Source organism: Blennius ocellaris, assembly GCF_963422515.1.
Source record: "Blennius ocellaris genome assembly, chromosome: 13".
NCBI lineage: Eukaryota > Metazoa > Chordata > Actinopteri > Blenniiformes > Blenniidae > Blennius > Blennius ocellaris.
In genome coordinates, this window is record NC_137662.1 from 22,569,412 (window position 1) to 22,589,901 (window position 20,490).

General features: G+C 43.1%; 1 protein-coding gene across 1 annotated transcript; it reads left to right on the top strand.

Annotated features, from left to right (window-relative positions):
* The first annotated feature begins 905 nt into the window (after positions 1-905).
* LOC308138472 (neurotrypsin) lies at positions 906-19,822 on the top strand. Its single transcript, XM_080507600.1, has 14 exons — positions 906-1,360; positions 4,305-4,344; positions 5,789-6,031; positions 7,002-7,140; positions 9,183-9,358; positions 10,099-10,246; positions 11,268-11,446; positions 12,547-12,688; positions 14,148-14,353; positions 16,465-16,606; positions 17,070-17,348; positions 17,473-17,595; positions 18,468-18,748; positions 19,499-19,822. Exons 1-14 carry the CDS (start codon positions 1,274-1,276, stop codon positions 19,816-19,818), a joined length of 2,505 nt encoding a protein of 834 aa, XP_080363726.1. The 5' UTR covers positions 906-1,273; the 3' UTR covers positions 19,819-19,822.
* The last annotated feature ends 668 nt before the right edge of the window (positions 19,823-20,490 follow it).

A 20,490-nucleotide genomic window follows, 5' to 3' on the forward strand; every position in this document is an offset into this window, starting at 1 on the left:
GTGGAAAACACTGACAAATAGAAAAAAAACACTACTAATTGGAAAAAACACTACTAAATAGAAAAAAAACACTACTAAATAGAAAAAACTACTAAATAGAAAAAACACTACCAAATAGAAAAACACTACTAAATAGAAAAAACACTGCTAAATAGAAAAAACACTACTAAATAGAAAAAACACTGCTAAATAAAAAAAAACACTACCAAATAGAAAAACACTACCAAATAGAAAAAAACACCGCTAGATAGAAAAAACACTACTAAATAGAAAAAACACTGCTAAATAGAAAAACACTACTAAATAGAAAAACACTATTAAATAGAAAAAACACTGCTAAATAGAAAAAATACTACTAAATAGAGAAAACACTACTTAATAGAAAAAATACTACTAAATAGAGAAAACACTACCAAATATAAAAAACACTACTAAATAAATAGAGAATTGATTAAGGAAAAAATACATAGAAATTGAATAAGGGAATGAAAGATCAGACAAGGAGCAGTTGCATTGAGAGAAAGAGCTGTAGGAAGAGAGAGAGAGGGAGGGGGAGAGGGAGAGAGAGATAAGGAGGGAGAGACGGGGTGATTGAGAGAGATACAGACAGAGAGAGAGAGGTACAGAGAGAAAGCGGGAGAGAGTGAGAGAAAGATATACACAGAGAGAAAGAGAGGGAGATACACACACAGAGAGAGAGAAAGAGATACAGACAGAGAAAAAGATACATATACACACACAGAGAGAGGGAGAGAGATACAGACAGAGAGAGAGAGAGAGAGAGAGAGAGAGAGAGAAAGAGATACAGACAGAGAAAAAGATACATATACACACACAGAGAGAGGGAGAGAGATACAGACAGAGAGAGAGAGAGAGAGAGAGAAAGAGATACAGACAGAGAAAAAGATACATATACACACACAGAGAGAGGGAGAGAGATACAGACAGAGAGAGAGAGAGAGAGAGAGAAAGAGATACAGACAGAGAAAAAGATACATATACACACACACAGAGGCAGGGAGAGAGATACAGACACACAGAGAGAGAGAGAGAGAGAGAGAGAGAGAGAGAGAGAGAGAGAGAGAGAGTTGGTGGTATATTTGCGTCTCATTCGCCAGCAGCGCGTCGTTTTTAGCTCCGGAGTGTTTTGGATGTCTGGACTTGATCTCAGTTGGCTCGTGACGGAGGACACGCTGTAGTGTGTGTGTGTGTGCGTGTGCGTGTGAGTGTGTGTCGGGGGGGGTGAGGGGGGGGAGATGGTCCCCCCTGCAGGATGGACCGTCACCGCCGGACTCACGTCGCTCCCCGGTTCGTCCGCCGCTGCTGCGCCCTCTTTTTGGCTCTGTGCGCGTCCGCGGAGGTAAGCAGTCCCGTCCGGCAGGCTGGGCTCGAGACACGTCCCCCCCCCCCCCCCGTCCTCCCCCAGGAAGAAATCTAGTGGCCAAAAAAATAATAATACTAATGAGAGAAACCTGACGGCTCCATGTTTAATTCCACTGCCGGTGACACTTGTCCTTTACTGAGGAATCACTGGCATGTCTTTTTCCCGGAGGACCTTTTCAGGGGACACTTGTCAACAAGTGAGTCTTCATGGGACACAGCAGCTGCTTTTTTTGTTGCCCCAGATGAATAGAGGAATAAATATAAGAAGAGAGGTGCCAAAGTCCAGCAGATTAGTGGAGGAGGCTGATATGAGGACTCCTATCAGGAACCAACTCGTGTTTACTCTCATTTAATGACCGACGATCAACCTGAGCACTTGTTTTGTTAAATATTTAGCTTTCTTGACTCCCCAAAAACAAACAAACAAACAAACACATTTTTGGCCAAACCTTTTAAAGGTCAGTTGAAAAAAGGGAGGGGGGGACAATACAGTAACTATTAAAAAGTATGTAGAATTCAGTTTTCCACTGCGACTGACTTGTTAAAGATCATTGAAATTATGAGGGACTCAATTCTCAGAGTTGTTTTTTCGGATTCCAACTATTTTTTGGACAAAGATGAACTGCTGGTTCTTCAACTCCCCACAGACACGACTGCATTTCTTTGGGCTCTTCATTAATCTTCAGTTTCAGTCAGTGTTAACTTCATTTAATTAAAGCGTGTTTAAAAGCACATGACAACAATTTGGTTTGTTTTATGTGGACAGAGCGCCCAGTGATTAAAGTTATTGTACAGATCATATTAAACAGCCGATAGTGAATAGAGAGCACTTACATGATGATACTTTTATTAACATAATTGTAAACAAATACAAGCGGAAATAAATGTGTTTTGGGGCTGGTTTACTGGCAATGACAGACTGAGTTGAGTTAAAAACTAAAACCAACCTCAGGTTCGCACCCACACGTCAATCCGCCTCAAAAAGACTTTCAAAATAAACTGTGCTTCTTCAAGTTCTTAGATTTTCAGTCAATAATTAATATGAGCATAATGCAAACGTTTGTAAACATTTACAAAATGTACAAAATCTGGAATCTACAAAATTCTGCTTGCTCTCACAGACACGAAATCAACAAATGAGCTTTATTTTTTTTTTATTGTAGTTTATTCATAGAACATGAAGCACATACAGTTCAGGGTCCATCCTTAGTTTGTTGGCATACATATATTGAGCATTTTTACAGTTCAGAAAACGTATTTAAAATTAAACGTATCAGCTCCTGCCTCTGATCCGATGGTTTTGGCCTCTGGTCCAGCTGTTGTTTGACACGTTTGAGCATTTTTTATAGGATTTGGTCCCCCCCCCCCCCCAACCCCTGTCCTTCCTCATCTTTTAAAAAGAATCCCACAGAGGGCAACTCGTCCTCGCCATCGTTTAACAACAAGTCTGTCCTGTAAACTTTAAACGAGGTAGCAGGACCACTTCTGAGGAAACCTGGAGGTGATCAGGCTGTTCTGGCTCGTTGTAGGTCCACCTCTGAACTGCCTTTTATTCTGAAAGTCTTGGAGCCGTTTGTCCACTCAGAACCCAATATTTTAGAGGTTTTTCAGTTATACACTGCAAAAATTCCTCCAAAAAAATATACTAAAACAAGAAAATTAATACTTAGAATAAGCAAAATTATTCTATTATTATTATTCTAGCCCCCATATGACCCAGCGTGATCTTGAAAAAAGCATTTTTGGACTCAAAACAAGTCTTATTTTCATGTGTTCTTATTTTCAAATCAAAGAAGATTGGGCTAATGAAATACCAGTTCAGGACCTTTGATTACTGGTCAGTCGTCTTAAAATAAGAACAAAAAATTGCTTGTTTTAAGCCTAACAGTACTTTTTAACTAGTTTTTAATACTCAACGCCAAGACCATTCTAGCTAACAAGAAAATAAAGTAATAATCTTCTTAAAACTAGAATGATAATCTGAGCGCGACAATGTTGTTTTAAGCAAAAATTACTTATTAGTCAAAAACAAGTAATTTTTCACTTAATTTAAGAAATTATATCTTGCCTAGACTTTGCCCCCCCCCCTCCATTCTATATGGTGTTCCACAGGGCTCTGTTTTGGGATCCCCCCGCCTCTTTTCACTCGACTTCCTGCCACAGGCGTCTATTCTTAGAAGGCGTCTTGTTTCGCTGCTACGTGGACGATATAAGATGAAAGACGCCTTCCTGTTGCTATGTCTCGATGACATCACGTCTTGAGCTTGTCACGTGTTAACGAGACAACATACGGTTGACGTGGAGCCCCCAGTTCCATGTGTGAAGCCAACAGTTTTGAACTGACATTGACTTTAAAATGCAAAATGTACCTTTTGTCTTCATTCTCAAATGTAGAAAGTTTACATTTGGTCTCGTGCCAAAAAATACAACTTCTGCGATGGTTGTCAAAGTCCAGAGAGTCATTACTTCTGAATTCTTTCTGTCAGGTGCCTGACATTGTCAGAGATGGTTGAACACGATTAGAAGTCTTTCAGTTCTGAAGGAGTTGCCCCTCAGCTAAATATTTGCCAAGTTATGGCTTGTAGAAAAACTGTTTATAAAAGCAAACATTCACTTTGGAGCTCTTCAAACCGAATCCTTCATACAGTGTGGAATCGAACTCGTACTTCGTGTTCCTGGTGGGTTCAGGCTAGTGTGGGCCGATTGACATGTAGTAGAAGGATAATAATACTGGAAGTGACTCGAACATTCTCACAGGACGACTTCAGTCTGACAGTGTCTGGCTGCATAGTTGTGTTAATGTGATTCCTCTAATACATGTCCGTACCGAGAATAGGCTCGTGGTCAATGAGGGAAAATGTGCTACGATAGCATGTGCAGCTCAACATCATCATTCACTGTGCGACGTGTTTCCTCCGCAGGTGTCTGAACCAGGATACTTACTCAGAGCGCAGATTCCAGGTGAGGCTCGTCTTAAAATTTCTGTGGGTCGCTTTCGGGGGGGAAACGTGAACAGTTGGAACTTCGCTGAGGTATTGCGTGAGATGCTTGACACGGAATGACACCACGGACCGAGTTAAGCCTCTGTGACGTAGTTCTTGGATTACCTCACCCATGACTTGCATCGCTTTCTCACGTCTTCCCCGATTGGGAGGTATCGACGATGGTCACATCGGTGTATCACTGCAGTGTTGATCTGAGAGACTGACTTGGGCTGTCGGTACCGTGAGAGTCTGCTGTTGGTGCTGAGACAACGTCTGTTAAAATAAGGCTTTGTGTGTGTGTGTGTGTGTGTGTGTGTGTGTGTGTGTGTGTGTGTGTGTGTGTGTGTGTGTGTGTGTGTGTGTGTGTGTGTGTGTGTGTGTGTGTGTGTGTGTGTGTGTGTGTGTGTGTGTGTGTTTGTGTGAGAACCAGCCATGCAGCGTCTCCTCAGGAAGCAGTTTTATGGATCAGTTTTACAGTGGCGTTTGCTTTCTGGATGTTGTTAAGTCTCTTCCCTACATTTTAGTCGCACCTTTGTTTTGTCAAGCATCTGCTCACCAGATGAACATGGGAATGTTCCACGTTTGACATGACGCACGGAGCTTGTTACCAAGGACCCCTGGTCAGCGGCGGGATCGGAATCAGGCGTGACGGGACAAGGTCAAACGAATGCAGGCTTTATTATGATGATTTGATTTGGTAAATTCTGTGCCAATGGATTAAAATGATCCAATAGGTCGGATGTGTTTATGGGTGTCAGTGACAGTCTGTTTTACCAAATTTCTTGGATGGAGGTGAAACGTATTACTGTAATAGTGTTGCCCATTTTGGATGTCACAATTAGCAAATGTGAAGAAAAAAATGATGTGGGCATGATGATTGAATTTAAAAGTTTAAACATTTAAAAATAAAGCCCTGCCTCCGTTCTACTTTTACAAAACCTAGGAACCTCCAGGTGGCAGCACTCTGAGAACCAAGTGTTCTTCTGGGGCAAATACCTTCGTGAACAAAAGTTGTGGAGACGTTTATGTATTTATCCACGAATATTAATTGTTATGTAGGTATGTAGGTAGGGAGGTTGGTAGGTAGGTAGGGAGGTAGGTAGGTAGGTATGTATGTATGTAGTTAGGTAGGTAGGTATGTGGGTAGGGAGGTAGGTTGTTAGGTAGGTAGGTTGTTAGGTAGGTAGGTAGGTAGGTATTTTAGCAACTATTCACAAAGTATGGCTCAGACAAGTTGTTTGTTTTTGTTTTTTTATTATTTTGGAACCTCATGAGCTCTTGAAGAACTTTTAGTCATTTAATATGGAAAACAAATGGCATTTTTGTGGCGATAGCTACAAGCTACAGTATTTTGTCGTTAATTCCAACGTAATCTAGCGTTGTGAGACGAGCGTGACTGACGGACTGTTTTGCGTCCACAGCGCCGCGGTCCTGTTCAGAGGGCTTCACCGAGCTGGGCTACTACAACGGCTCAGTCTCCCGCACAGACTCGGGCTCGCTCTGCTTGAGGTGGACCGACTTCCCAGACTACGTGCAGCAATATCCGGGCCGAGGCCTGGGGGGCCACAGCTTCTGCCGGAACCCGGACCGAGAGGTCGAGCCCTGGTGCTTCTTCAGGCAGAGCTCTGGTGCCATCGGCTGGGCCTACTGCGACTGCCGGCAGGGTGAGCCCACGTCAAAACACGGTTTCAGTTCGTTGTCATTAGACCTGCAACAAACGGAGTGGCAAGGCGTGCCTCAATTTGGGTTGAGGTGGAGCTGAAAAAAAAATGTCTGATGACAAAAAGTCATCACAAACACAGATAAATTAGAGTGAATAATTCACATCAAACTTGTGTTTTTGGAGAACGAAAGGGAACTGTGGGGGTCCTGTTGGGACTTGAACCAACAAACATCTCACTGTATAGCAAAGGCGCTCACTGTTTTTGTTTTTGTTTTTCTGTTGCTGCACCAGTAATAAAGCTCTCTTGTGCCCCCCAGTGGTCGCTCACCCTTTGGTCTTGCTTATGATTTATGGTTCAGGAATCCCACAAAACTCCTTTCAACCAATGTGCTCCTGATACTTCTTTTTTTTTCTGCAGTGTCCAACATATGTGGATGCAGTATGGGTAGATTATAATTTTCTTTTAATGTTTTAAGCGTGAATTGGTCTTAAAAATCAGGATTTGATTTGTTTCAGCTCAGTCAGTTTCTCATGGTGTCTGTGGTGAAGGTGTCTGGGCTCCAAACGGGTGTTTTAAATAGGCTTTTTTGTTTTTCAGTGGATTTATTAAAATGTTTGGTTTCAATCTGTTGCTGCTTCAAACAACTGATATGATCCTGTAGGCCACATACTTTTCATAACGCCTTCATTTTTCCCTCCACTTTGGTGTTTTTTTGGTGAAAAAAAAAAGTTCTTCTCTGACAATTCAACCTTGATTTTTATCGATCTTTATACTCATTTGAAGATGTACGGGGAAGTTTTACCAACGAGCAGCACTTTCTCTTCCTGGTGTCCTCACACAGACGGTGCTGTGGACAGAGGGAGACGTCTTCCTTCAAGACTTCAGCCTTTTTTTACCCTTCGACATTTAGTTGAAATGTCTTTTTACATGTAGTGACCGACGTCCTTGCTTCCCGTCTCTTGTCCCGCAGGAGCAGTCAGACTGGTAGGGGGGTCACCGAGCAACACCGGGCGTCTCGAGGTCTACCTCAATGGAAACTGGGGGGCGGTATGTGACACCCACTGGACCGACCGGGACGCCAGCGTCGTCTGCAGACAGCTCGGTCTGAGGTGAGAGACGCTCATCACTCGCGTGTATCACAGCATGTGGGCTCCGGCTCTGAACAGTGGGACAACAGTGGGACAACAGTGGGTTAACAGTGAGACAACAGTGGGACAGCAGTGGGACAACAGTGGGTTAACAGTGGGACAACAGTGGGACAACAGTGGGTTAACAGTGGGTTAACAGTGGGACAACAGTGGGACAACAGTGGGTTAACAGTGGGACAACAGTGGGTTAACAGTGGGTTGACAGTGAGACAACAGTGGGACAACAGTGGGACAACAGTGGGTTAACATTGGGACAACAGTGGGACAACAGGGGGTTAACAGTGGGACAACAGGGGGTTAACATTGGGACAACAGGGGGTTAACAGTGGGACAACAGTGAGACAACAGTGGGTTAACAGTGAGACAACAGTGGGTTAACAGTGGGACAACAGTGGGTTAACAGTGGGACAACAGTGGGACAACAGTGGGTTAACAGTGGGTTAACAGTGGGACAACAGTGGGACAACAGTGGGACAACAGTGGGTTAACAGTGGGTTGACAGTGAGACAACAGTGGGACAACAGTGGGACAACAGTGGGTTAACATTGGGACAACAGTGGGACAACAGGGGGTTAACAGTGGGACAACAGTGGGACAACAGTGAGACAACAGTGGGTTAACAGTGGGACAACAGGGGGTTAACATTGGGACAACAGGGGGTTAACAGTGGGACAACAGTGAGACAACAGTGGGTTAACAGTGAGACAACAGTGGGTTAACAGTGGGACAACAGTGGGTTAACAGTGGGACAACAGTGGGTTAACAGTGAGACAATAATGGGTTAACAGTGGGACAACAATGGGTTAACAGTGGGACAACAATGGGTTAACAGTGGGACAACAGTGGGAGCTCTGACTGTTTGGAGGACTTTGCGGTGGAGCCGTTGTAGAAGTGTCAAACCCTCGTTGCATTTCGGGGGGAACTCGTGTCGAGTCATGGAAAGTGGGCAGACGTATGAAATACGAGATGAAGTTGTTTGGAGATCACAGCCGGCGGCGTCGTGTCCACGTGTCCACGGCGAGACACGCACAGGCGGTAATCAAAACCAGCTACGACACGCTGCCGACCGAAGGAGCAGCCGTCATTTGACATTTGTAATGAGATTCATTACAAGCCTGTTTAAAAAAAAAAAAAGTTTGTTTCTGTCTTACATTGGTTTTATATTATTCATTTATGCATCTTTTACATTCTGACGTGTGTTTAGTGTTATGAGAATCATGTGAATATCTACCAATACCAATTTTGTTACATTTCTTGATGTGTTCTATACATCATTCGCTGTTTGATCAACAGCAGTTAAGCTTTCAGATCTCATGTCAGGATTCTAGAAACTACTGAATTAATCCATCCATCCATCCATCTTCTACTATATCGCTTTATTTGTAGTGCGGGGTCACTGGGAGCTGGAGCCAGTCCTCGCTCTGGGTTAAAGTTATAATATTGTTCAATTATTCATTAGTTTGTATTTTTTTTTGTTTTGGTTTGGCTTCATGTCTCCTATTTCAGTTTAGTTTTGATTAGAATTTGTTTGCTTTTTATACATGTCTGCGAGTTATTTTTAGTTTTTAACGTATTGATTTCAGTAGATTTAGTATAAGTTTTAGTTTTTTTTGTAATATGGACTATTCCTCACTGAAAAAACAAAAGGAAGGAAAAAGCAGCTGCTGGTTTTCAAGTGTTTTCTGAGATGTTGAGATGCAGCTGTGCAGACTGGCCTGCTGTCACTTCAGACCAGAACCAACTTTACAAATTTAACTTACTTTTCATGTTTTGTAATGACTCCATTACAGTATCGGTTATTTATTTTGTTTTTTGTTTTTTGTTTTTAAATAAAGTGCTCTGCCTCCTCCGGCTGTTACTACCTGCCTTTGGACCACTCCTCTTTCACGCTGGTCAATTCAAGTGTGTGTGTGTGTGTGTGTGTGTGTGTGTGTGTGTGTGTGTGTGTGTGTGTGTGTGTGTGTGTGTGTGTGTGTGTGTGTGTGTGTGTGTGTTCTCTGCAGTGAGATCGGCACAGCCCTGCAGCATAACTACTTTGGCCCGGGATCCGTCTTCCACTACGAGCGGCTCGGTTGCCGCGGGAATGAGAATTCTCTGCTGCAATGCCAGACCATGAAGTTTGTCGCCGGCGACTGTAACCATGGCAACGAAGCAGGTCTGGTTTGCGCCGAGCCCGAAGGTGAGGCCACAGGGTCACTTCAGACTACACACACACACACACACACACACACACACACACACACACACACACACACACACACACACAAGATTCATAATCGTCATATTAAAGTCTCATGAAATATTCAGCAATTAACACAAGTTGAAGCCTTTCAGTGTAATTTAAAAACGCTAATTAGCGGCACGTATTCCAACAGTCACCGACGTTTCATTAAACTTAGATTGTGAACAAAATTGACCAGAAAATGCCGGGACATGTGGAAACAGTGCTTCCTGTTGAATGAACGAATGAAATTTATTTTTTGAATTACATGATTATTCGTAACGAAACATATTTTAGCAGAAAATAAGAAAATTAAAAGTCTCAACATGTTCAAAAAAAGGAGAAGGAGGAAGCTAACTTATGTTTGCCTTCCCCTTTTACACGTCTAACTTTGAAACGGCGACTGTTTACTCTGTCCAGATGTCACAATTTCTCCTTATTGAGAAAAACGTAATCATTTGAGGTACATTGGTCTGAAAAAACAACAACACATAATGTAAAGAAAAAATATATATTTTTAAATATATGCAAAATGGCAAAAATCAAACTGTATGGCGATTCAAATCAACCTCTTGAAGAGGAAATGAGACATTTGTCCCCATGTCCACCTTAATTTATATACTTTTCTAATGTAAACACTGCCCACCAAATTTGGGTTTTGTGTTGTAATGAGATCCGTTTATTTTGAAATCCCGCAGGCGCTGGGAGTCCCCTGCGGTTGGTCGGAGGCCTTGAGGAGTTTGAGGGCCGCGTTGAGGTTTACCGTCACGGCAGGTGGGGAACCGTCTGTGGCGACGGGTGGGACGACACCGACGCCGAGGTGGCGTGCCGACAGCTGGGCCTCGGGTAAGACAGAAAGAAAGAATCGTCTGTTTCAGTGTGAAAACGGCTCAAACGGGCACAGAAGTGGAAAAGCGTTCTGTGAATTGCATTATGTGGAATTTATAATACTACCCCCAAAAAGAATTAGAGTTTGAATGTTCCGTGTTGTTTGTCAGATTAGGGGAAACATCACAACACTGAAGCACAGAACTACACCAGGCGAGGCGATCATTCGGTAGTAAGGACATTTTAACAATCTGTCGTCACGGTAATCACCTAGAATTTATTTTTTGGAATTTCTTCTTCGGTCAGTGGTCAACAAATGAAATAGGCACGAGCAATTTTTCCTCCGTACGTTGACAAATATACAGACCGAAAGACATCAAGACATCAGACTGTGAACTCCAGCGTCATCGATAAAGTGAAAAAATTATAATGCATTTCATTTACACAATATTTTACAAATACACATGTATACACATCATATATTATAGCTGTACAAGTATATACAGAGTTTATGCAACATACCAACAATCACACTTATAGTTCATATTAGTATTTATATACTATATTTATTCTTTGTTGTTATTACTATCAGTGATCATATTATTAATATTCCTGGTGTTTATTCAAGAGCAATATATCTTTCTATCTTTCTACATTGGTCTTAAAGGTTGTTGGTTTTTTTTGTTTTTTTTAAAGAATTTCAAATTCCCTCAAATTTGTCCGGTTAAAAAATACTTTTTTCCCCCTATTGTAATGTGATTTAGTTCAATTGTAATGATTTGATGGGAGTTCTTCAAGCAGGGCTGAAGCTAACGGATTGCAATAGTTTATCTTACTCACCTCATTTAAATAAAGGCGGTTCTATATGCAGACTTTTATTTTCTTTATGAAGCTTCCTGTTGCTCGGTTGCCCGCCACTTTTTGGTCAAACTGCAGCTTTTCTCACACTTGAAATGTTCTGTTTGTTTTAATACAAACAAACTGGTAAATGTAGAACCTTCATAAATTAAAAAAAACAAATGTCTGTCTTAACCAACAGGGGCGTGGCTAAAGCACTGGCACCGGCCCACTTCGGCCCAGGTTCTGGTCCCATCGTCCTGCACCGGGTTCAGTGCACCGGTAATGAACTCTCTCTGGAAGAATGTCCTCATGGCAGCTGGGAGCAGCACACCTGTAACCACATGGACGACGCGGGGGTGTCCTGCGATCCCTACACGGGTACGGTGACGCGCCAATTCACACGTCAAGTGTTTAACGTCAGGAAATCAGTTCTTCCATTCTCTCAAATGAACGAGGTTAATCTGTTCCCAAGACACAGACAATTGAAAATGTGGCTTATCAACACGTACAGTTGCCAAAACTAAAAGATAAGCCTGTTGGGATGTTGTGATCAAATGTTATGTTGTGATGTTGTGTTTTCGTAATTGTGCAGCAAGTGTTTGCATATGTATTTTACTGTTTGCCTATTTCTATATTGTACATGTATTTTATTGCCTTTTTAAATGATGGCCAGGCGACGACAGATGAAAACTAATTCTGGCTTTTTTTTTAAAAACCATGTGTAACCATGTGTTTTATGAAATTGCCCTGTCCCCTTTTAAATAAGAAAAAAAAATAAAAAATGAACGATGCCCTGGTGGAGAATACTGATCATTGGTCTCCATTTAATTTTGGAGGATCTCAACTATTACTGATGCTGGTCACTCTTCAACTAGTGTTTCTTTAAACTAAACTTTTGGTCTTTTTAAAAAAATTTTTTTATAAGGTAAAGTAAAAAAATACATTTATAGTGAACATGTTTAAACAACAGGAAAGCTTGTAGTTGACAATATGGGATATTTTCAGTGGTCTGGACATTTTGCTATCATATCACGGGCACGCGCATGTCAAACTGTCGTGCGAAATATCAAAAACATTTACCACTCTGTAGATTGTTGTACTTTTGTTTCTTTGTGATTTTGTTTGTTTGACACGCAGTGGATGTTTATGTCTGGAAAATGCAGCTCGGGCTTGTTTAGTAACTTTAACTGTCATCAACAAGGACATTGTCTGTTGCTCTCTCTCTCTCTCTCTCTCTCTCTCTCTCTCTCTCTCTCTCTCTCTCTCTCTCTCTCTCTCTCTCTGAGCAATCCCACCCCAGTCCTGTCTGGCAGCCATGACACTTTCTCATAAAAGCTGATTCCAAATCTCTTCATATTGCTGGAGCCAAAACTGTTCTGACATTGAAAGTCTCTCCGTCACACAACAGGTCAAGGGATTCAAAAACAGCAAGTTTGCCGCGATATCATCCGTTTCAACGTGTTCTGTGTCGACTGCAGACGGCGCCGTCCGTCTGACGGGGGCCGACAGTCACAGAGAAGGCCGCGTGGAGGTTTACCACCAGGGACAATGGGGCACCGTGTGTGACGACAACTGGACCGAGGTCAACGCCCGGGTCGTGTGTCGCCAGCTGGGCTTCAGGTCGGTGGATCGCCTGAGAACTTCGCCTGCGAGCCTGAACACCTCGTGTCTTGTACTTCTTCCTGCTCTGCAGTTTTAATATCAGCGTAAATAGTCGTGCGGGCCGTCCTCCGACATCCTGCACAGAGAACCAAGCCTCAAGTTTCATGTACAGAAATCCACAGCACTTTCTTCGGCCTGTATAAAAGCCGTCCGCATATTTGAACGTGACGGTGGTGGTGGTTGCACTTGTGAAAATTCATGTCTGATGAATGTTGTGTCTCAAACCGTGCAGTCATTTATGGTGCACACACATACACACACAGCAGAATTCGCATATATTGCTGCAAATATTGTAAATTCAGCGCGTCCTGTCATTTCAGGCTGTGGCCCCCAGACGATGGAACACCTTGTTCCCGTCCCTCTGCATGCTCCACTCTACCTGCTCTTTTAAAAAGCAGTTAAATAACAAAAGTGGAAAATCCATTAACCAAAGCCTTTACAAAATAATAAAGTCAATCAATCAATCAATCAAACTTTATTTCTATAGCCCTTTACAATCACCCAGTGGTATCCAAAGTGCTTTACAACAAAGCTACATATAAAGAAAAACAATACATTAAAGGTATACAGGAGGATTTTCAGGAATTTTAGGAAAGAACCGCCCTCTCCACCGTTTGAAAAAAATGCGCATGCGCAACGCTCTACCTGCTCCCAGGACGGAACGCCTACTAAAACGCGTGCGAGAGACGTGCACGAGCCCAGTTCTCCTCGTGCACGCTCTGTTTACAAGTCACAAGTCGGCATCGCTCACATAAGCTCACTTTACAAGAAGATTTGCACCAGAGGGGGTGAAACTGTGTAAAAATGTCCGAGAATAATGCGTCGGGTCGGCCACCGGCATGATGAGAACCGTGTGGAGTGAGCTGCGCGCAGGGACGGGCACGTACGACGGGCTTACGTCATATATCACCAGAATGATTGACAATTGGGAGGACCAGTTATTTTGATGATCCACCCAGAAGAAGAAAATCCTCTACTATACCTTTAAGAAATAAATACGAGAATAATACATAAAAACAATAAATAAAACACAGGTGCGGCGGTGCTGCAGGTTGATGAAGCCTTCCAGAGATTCATAAAAACAGAGCATACAGAATAAATACACTGCCCTAGACAGAGTTAAAAGCCAACTTAAAAAAGTGAGTTTTCAGCTTTCATTTAAAAATGTTGCTTTCCTGTTTGTGTCTGTTTTATTCTATCTGTGAAAATCCCTTCATAAATCAACTCTACTTACTTGCAACTTTACAATTTAAATCACTCTTGTTAAGAAATGAGATGTTTTTTCATGTTACCGTCACAAACACCAGCATACATGGAGCGTGAAGTGTCAAACTGTACGAGGGAGTACGCTACAGGTCTGGCCGACCCCTCCCGCAGGACTGACAGAGATTCTTCTGTACTTGTGGACTGTTTGCAGGGGCCGTGCAGAGGTGGCCCCCGACGGGCTTTACGAGGAGGGTCGGGGGCCGATCCTCCTCGACGAGGTGCAGTGTCGGGGAACGGAGGACACGTTACTGGCCTGCTCACGCTCCGACTGGGGCCAGCACGACTGCTCACACAACGAGGACGTGGGCGTCCGCTGTGAGCGGGAAGGCGCCAATGAGACGCCGGTCACTTTTGGAGGTAAGAACCTTGACGTGAGAAACGACAGGTGTCGCTCATTCACAAATCTAACCAAGAAACAAACTGATTATATTGTTCAGATTGAGATTTACATTTTGAAAGGGAACTGCAACATCTTGGGGAAAAAGCTAAGTAATTGGCAAAATATGACGGCGGGAGCATCATGATGTTGGGATGCCTTCATTTTTTTTTAAATTTTTTTTTTAGATAGCTTGATAGTTTTATTGTGTGACCCAAGGGTGTCAGAAATTTGTCTTTTGACAGGGCTCAAAAAATGCTTAACACACGCACACACATAAAAGTCAGTAAGAACAGAACAGCAATACCCTATATACTAAAATATACTAAATATACTAAAATTAGTATTAAAGGACAGTATACAACAACTTTATTACTTAAAATCACAGCGTTGGCTGCAAGTTGTTCAGTTCTTTCCTCTGCTGTTGAGGGTCTCCGACTGCAGAAGGAATGAATGAATTTAAATGAATGATTTAAAATCATGATTTAAAATGAATATCTAAATAGCTATCATATTGTATTTGCTGGATTACATCTCGGTAGATGCTTTAAAAAAAACAAAAAAAACAAAACTTTATTGGTTCCAGCAGCAAATCCAAAAACAAACACTGAAGTTGCACACAAGGAGAAACACAAGGTATTAGATGCTCAAATATAAAAGTACATGGTGTGCAAGAAAGTGCAATATGCCTGACACTTCTCAGCGTTGTGCAGTCTGATGGCAGCAGGCAGGGAGGACTTTGAGCTGCGCTCAGATGGAGATGTTTAAACCTCTTCGTAACATGAATCTCAACCTAGATGATCTGCATTTCCCGCGGCAAATGCATGATAGTGTGAATGCTGCTGGCAAACTGTAATGCTTTTTGCTTTTGGGGTGCCACCGGAGGAGCTGGAGGAAGTGTCTGGGGCGAGGGAAGTCTGGGCAACTCTGCTCAGACTGCTGCCTCCGCGACCCGGCCCCGGATAAAGCGGTAGCCAATGGATGGATGGATGGATGGATGGAAAACGTGTCAGACAGTTGAAAAAGTGTCAAAAAGTTGAAAAAAGTTGAAAAAGTGCCCAACAGTTGAAAAAGTTTCAAAAAGTTTCAAAAAGTTGAAAAAGTGTCCAACAGTTGAAAAAGTTTCAAAAAGTTGAAAAAGTTTCAAAAAGTTGAAAAAGTTTCAAAAAGGTGAAAAAGTTTCAAAAAGTTGAACAAGTTTCAAAAAGTTGAAAAAGTGTCAAACAGTTAAAAAAGTGTCAAAAAGTTGAAAAAGTGTCCAACAGTTGAAAAAGTTTCAAAAAGTTGAAAAAGTTTCAAAAAGGTGAAAAAGTTTCAAAAAGTTGAACAAGTTTCAAAAAGTTGAAAAAGTGTCAAACAGTTAAAAAAGTGTCAAAAAGTTGAAAAAGTGTCCAACAGTTGAAAAAGTTTCAAAAAGTTGAAAAAGTTTCAAAAAGGTGAAAAAGTTTCAAAAAGTTGAACAAGTTTCAAAAAGTTGAAAAAGTGTCAACAAGTTGAAAAAGTTTCAAAAAGTTGCACAAGTTTCAAAAAGTTGAAACAGTTGCAACAGTTGAAAAAGTTGAACAGTTTAAAAGTTGAATGGTTGAAATCGGTAAAGATTTGAAGTTATAGCGAGTTAAAAAATGTTTCCATCCGTTTACATTGGAAAAAAGTTGCACAAAAGTTGAAATATTTGTAAAAGTTGAAGAGATTTGAAAAAGTTGAAACATAGCCGGAAAGTGCCAAAAAAAGCTGCACGATTTGATATTTCAATGATTACGAACGGTTGAAGATTGGAAGAGTTTAAGCGATTCGAAAAAACGTACAGAATAAACAGAATAATAAAGATTTGAATCTCAAGAGTGTGAATGCCATGCATGATCCATGGCTGATGCTGTTACCCAGTTGTCTTGCTTTCACAATCTGGTCATTGCTCTCATCGCTACGCCTTTTTCAATAACTTCTAACACAATTCAGAAACGTGACGTTCGCCCACTGGAGTTTTTTTTCACAGCCGAACTCGGGCGTCACGATAAAGAGACGGTCGCCACTTGCGCACTCCACCAAAATCCTCAGAGACGATTAACAACTGAGCCCTGGTGTTTACCTGCAGGCCCTCTGGTGCGTTTGGTTGCTGGCGAGAGCAGGAAGGAGGGCAGGGTGGAAGTCTTCGTCGGCGGCCAGTGGGGCAGCGTGTGCGACGATGGCTGGAACGACATCAACGCGGCTGTGGTCTGCAGACAGCTGGGATTCAAGTTCGTATAATATTTTATTATTTACTGTGATATTAAAAAAATTAAAAATAAATGCACTCAGATTGGAAATTCATAGAAATGTGTTCCTCTGAGGATTTAAAAACAAAAACAAGTTGTAAGCAGATTAGCCCCCCAATTGAAGGATTAAATGGTTTGTTGGTTGTTCCTCTACTTTGGCTTTAGTGCTCAAAAATTTGATTTCATTCATTCATTCAATTTATTTATTCATGTATCCATTCATTTATTGCTGAATTATCTGTAGAGCAGATAAGAAAATCATCCTCAGCCGGTAAATGTATGAGGAGGGAAGAGAAGGAACAAACATCCAGAGTGACCCGGTGCTCGAGCTGTAAAGCTTTAGCAAAGATGAAAGTTTTCAACAGGTTGAAAAATCTGTTAAAATGCTTCCAAAAATACATAAATGTGAATATATCTGCGGTGTTTCCTTGTGCTTTCCTCTCAGAGGCGCTGCTAAAGCTCGGTCCATGGCGTATTTTGGCGAGGGCCAAGGCCCGATCCACCTGGACAACGTGCGGTGCTCGGGCACGGAGGCGTCCTTAGGTCAGTGTGTGTCCGACGGTCAGAATGGCCACGACTGTCGCCACAGCGAGGACGCCGGCGTCATCTGCGACTACACTCTGGATCCCCCGGGAGACGGCGCCGCGACAATGCAGACCTGTGGCCTGAGGCTCAATAACCAGCGGCGTCGACGCAGGATCATCGGAGGAGATAAGTCACTGAGGTCAAACACACACACACATATATATGTCATGACCTAGAACCCTGCGCATGTTTTAGTGGCTGACGAGTCGTTGGAAATTTGCGGCCGTCTGACCGACTGACCGAGGAGTTCCGTGTGATTTCAGGGGCGAGTGGCCCTGGCAGGTGTCTCTGTGGCTCCGGTCTCAGTCTAAAGGCAATCATCCGCTGTGTGGAGCCTCATTGATCAACTCGTGCTGGGTCGTCACCGCCGCACACTGCTTCAAAAGGTAGGAGATGGCTCCCTCTACTGGTCTGATGCTTTGTCTTTGGTCTTGTATGAGGTATAAGAAATGATTTGTCAGACGCAAAACTATACAAAGAAAAATTGGCATACGTGACCCATTGTTTATGTTCACATCCTTTAAAATGCTGCTTTTATTTGAAGTGTGGGGAAATGCCTGTAAAACATACATTAATCCAATTTTTCTTCTACAGAAAAGAGCGATTAGAGTCGCTAGTGGTTACAGAGACCATACCAATCCTTTATTTAGACAACTAAAAACACTGAAATTTAAAGATTTAGTGGAGTATAACCTTCTAAAAACCATGTTTAAAGCTCATCTGGAAATTTTACCGAACAAATTGCAAAACAGATTCGCCAAGAGAAAAAGTAGATATGAACTGAAAGGAACTGAGGTTTTTTACACAACCCAGGTTTCAATCGGCCGTAATGGAAAAATGCATCTCAATCGCAGGAGTCAGTCTGTGGAACAGTCTTGATTGTAAAACTAAAACTTCTAAATCCATTGATGTGTTTAAGAAACTTGTTCAATTATCAATGTTACAGAAATACGACACTGCGGAGGAGCAGATCAACCTTATTTATGTATTTTGTGTTTGATGTTTTGGAAAAAGACAGCTGCATGTGACGGCGCAAATAAACTGAACTGATACTGTAAATGATTTTGTGTTGATAAGGGGCAGACATTAGAAGTTTTACTTCTTTCTGCTCCTTTTCCTTCATATGAAATGCTGTTGTTGCATTGTTTTAAATGAATGAAATAAATAATAAAATGAAAAATGAAAATTTGTCTGCACATAAATCAGAATGACCTCACGCGACGCCGGCGCTCATTAAACCTTCGTATCCGATTTACAGGTTCGGAAGCGATCCGGCCCGCTACCTTGTACGTCTGGGAGACTACCACACGGAGGAGCAGGACGACTTTGAACGCACCTTGTCCCCCGAACACATCGAGATCCACAGGAAGTACCGCACCCAGGGCTGGGAGTACGACATCGCCCTGCTGCGGCTCAAAGGCACGGAGGGCAACTGTGTGTCTTTCAACCCTCACACCGGCGCCGTGTGTCTGCCGCAGCCGGGCATCAAGTGGGAGAAGAGGCCCGCCGCCTGCGTGATCACTGGCTGGGGTATCAGAGGTAAATGACCCTATCTGCACCATGATTCAGCAGGGCAGCGTGGCATGCTGGGCAATCTGCTGACAGAGCACAATTTTAGCATCAAGCCTGATTTGCTTTAGCATAGGTGCAGATTTAGATTTTTCCTTATCAAATATTGTAGCGGGGGCTCACTTCATGTCGCCTCATCAATAGACATAGGGACCTCTGCATCCACCAGAACAGCAAACTTTGACTTTTGTTCAGTAGATGGGCTGTATTAATTTCTCAGTATTGTGCTAACTGCCCCATATTCCATGCTGGGGCTTCCTCTTGCACTGCTGTGATCCCGGGCGCTCATTTCCCCGCCTCCGAGAGGCTCTCACCAGAAGCGCCAGCTCCCCGCTTGCTGATTTCCTGCAACTGCGGGACGCTGCCATGGAACTCCTCAACGTGAGGTCCAATGCAGCCCGCTGTTCGTCTTCGTCTGCCGACTTTTAGCTTCTTGCGGAAGCGACGGTGCTGAGTCACCCCTACCGCCAGATCAAGGCTACAACAGGCAGACTTTCTGGGATATTTGGATCCTTTTAGACCTCCTTCATTATTCACCCTGCAGCTTAATATTGTAAAATTCAGTGTCTTCATGACCCCTACATGCCTACCCGAAGGAGGGCATGCAGGTCGACCGTAAACTGGTTGGGATATATTGCAGCTGGGTGTAAAGAAGGTTGATCTGTTCAGTGCTCTTGGGTCTCTTCACCCTTGTGTTGTGTCTCTGCTTCCCCCCGTCAGACTCGGAGTATTCCCGCACCCTGCTGCAGGCCTGGGTTCCCCTGCTCCCTGCCTGGAGATGCAAGAAGCGGTATGGCGATCGCTTCACCAGCCGCATGCTATGCGCCGGCAGCCTGTCGGAGCGCCGCCGTGTGGACAGCTGCCAGGGCGACAGTGGAGGCCCGCTGGTTTGCCAAGGGGAGGGCGGTCGCTGGGTACTGACTGGCGTCATCTCTTGGGGTCACGGCTGTGGCGACCCATCGTTCCCCGGGGTGTACACTCGAGTCAGCAGGTTCCTGCGATGGATAGACAAAGTCACAAACAAGCCCTATAAGAACTGATGACAATGAATCGTAGCAACACCGATGTCGCGGTGTTTCCAAGAGGGTCGGGACTGGAAGTCTGTGGCGGCGTGTGTCGGTATGAACTATTTATAAGGCATCCACTTCTCGAGTTGTTCTTCTTAAAGCTTCGCAGAACCACTTAACCGACAACCCTGGATTGTGGGAGGAAGCCAGCGTTACGGCTAAATCCCCACACGCTGGTACAGAAGAACGAAACCCAAACAGAAAAGCCTGTCAGCCAGCAGGTGAGATATCTCTGAGATGTTTACAGGGTGCAGCTTGTGGTGGAAGCATGGGGGGGGGTGCTTATATTTGTATATATCTGTAACATATTAAGTGTTACAGATGCACCATTTACTAAGACGTGTCATTTATTGCTAATTTATGTATTGTATTTTGAAAACAAAGAGCTGGCATTTGACCAGAATGTGCTTCTCGATATGAGACCGTCAACGTCTGGTGAAGTTATTCAGGTGATATTCTCTATCAGTTCACTGCAGCTTCCAGTCACGGGATTTTGGGTTTCAAAGGCAATCTTCTCCACAGTGCAATGACTAATTTCCCACGTTTGAATTAATTTGAATTATGAAAATAAGTTCATTGGTTATTAATTGGCCAGAAGTCAAAAGAGACTTGTGTATGAAAAGACAAAAAATGGCAAATAAAATA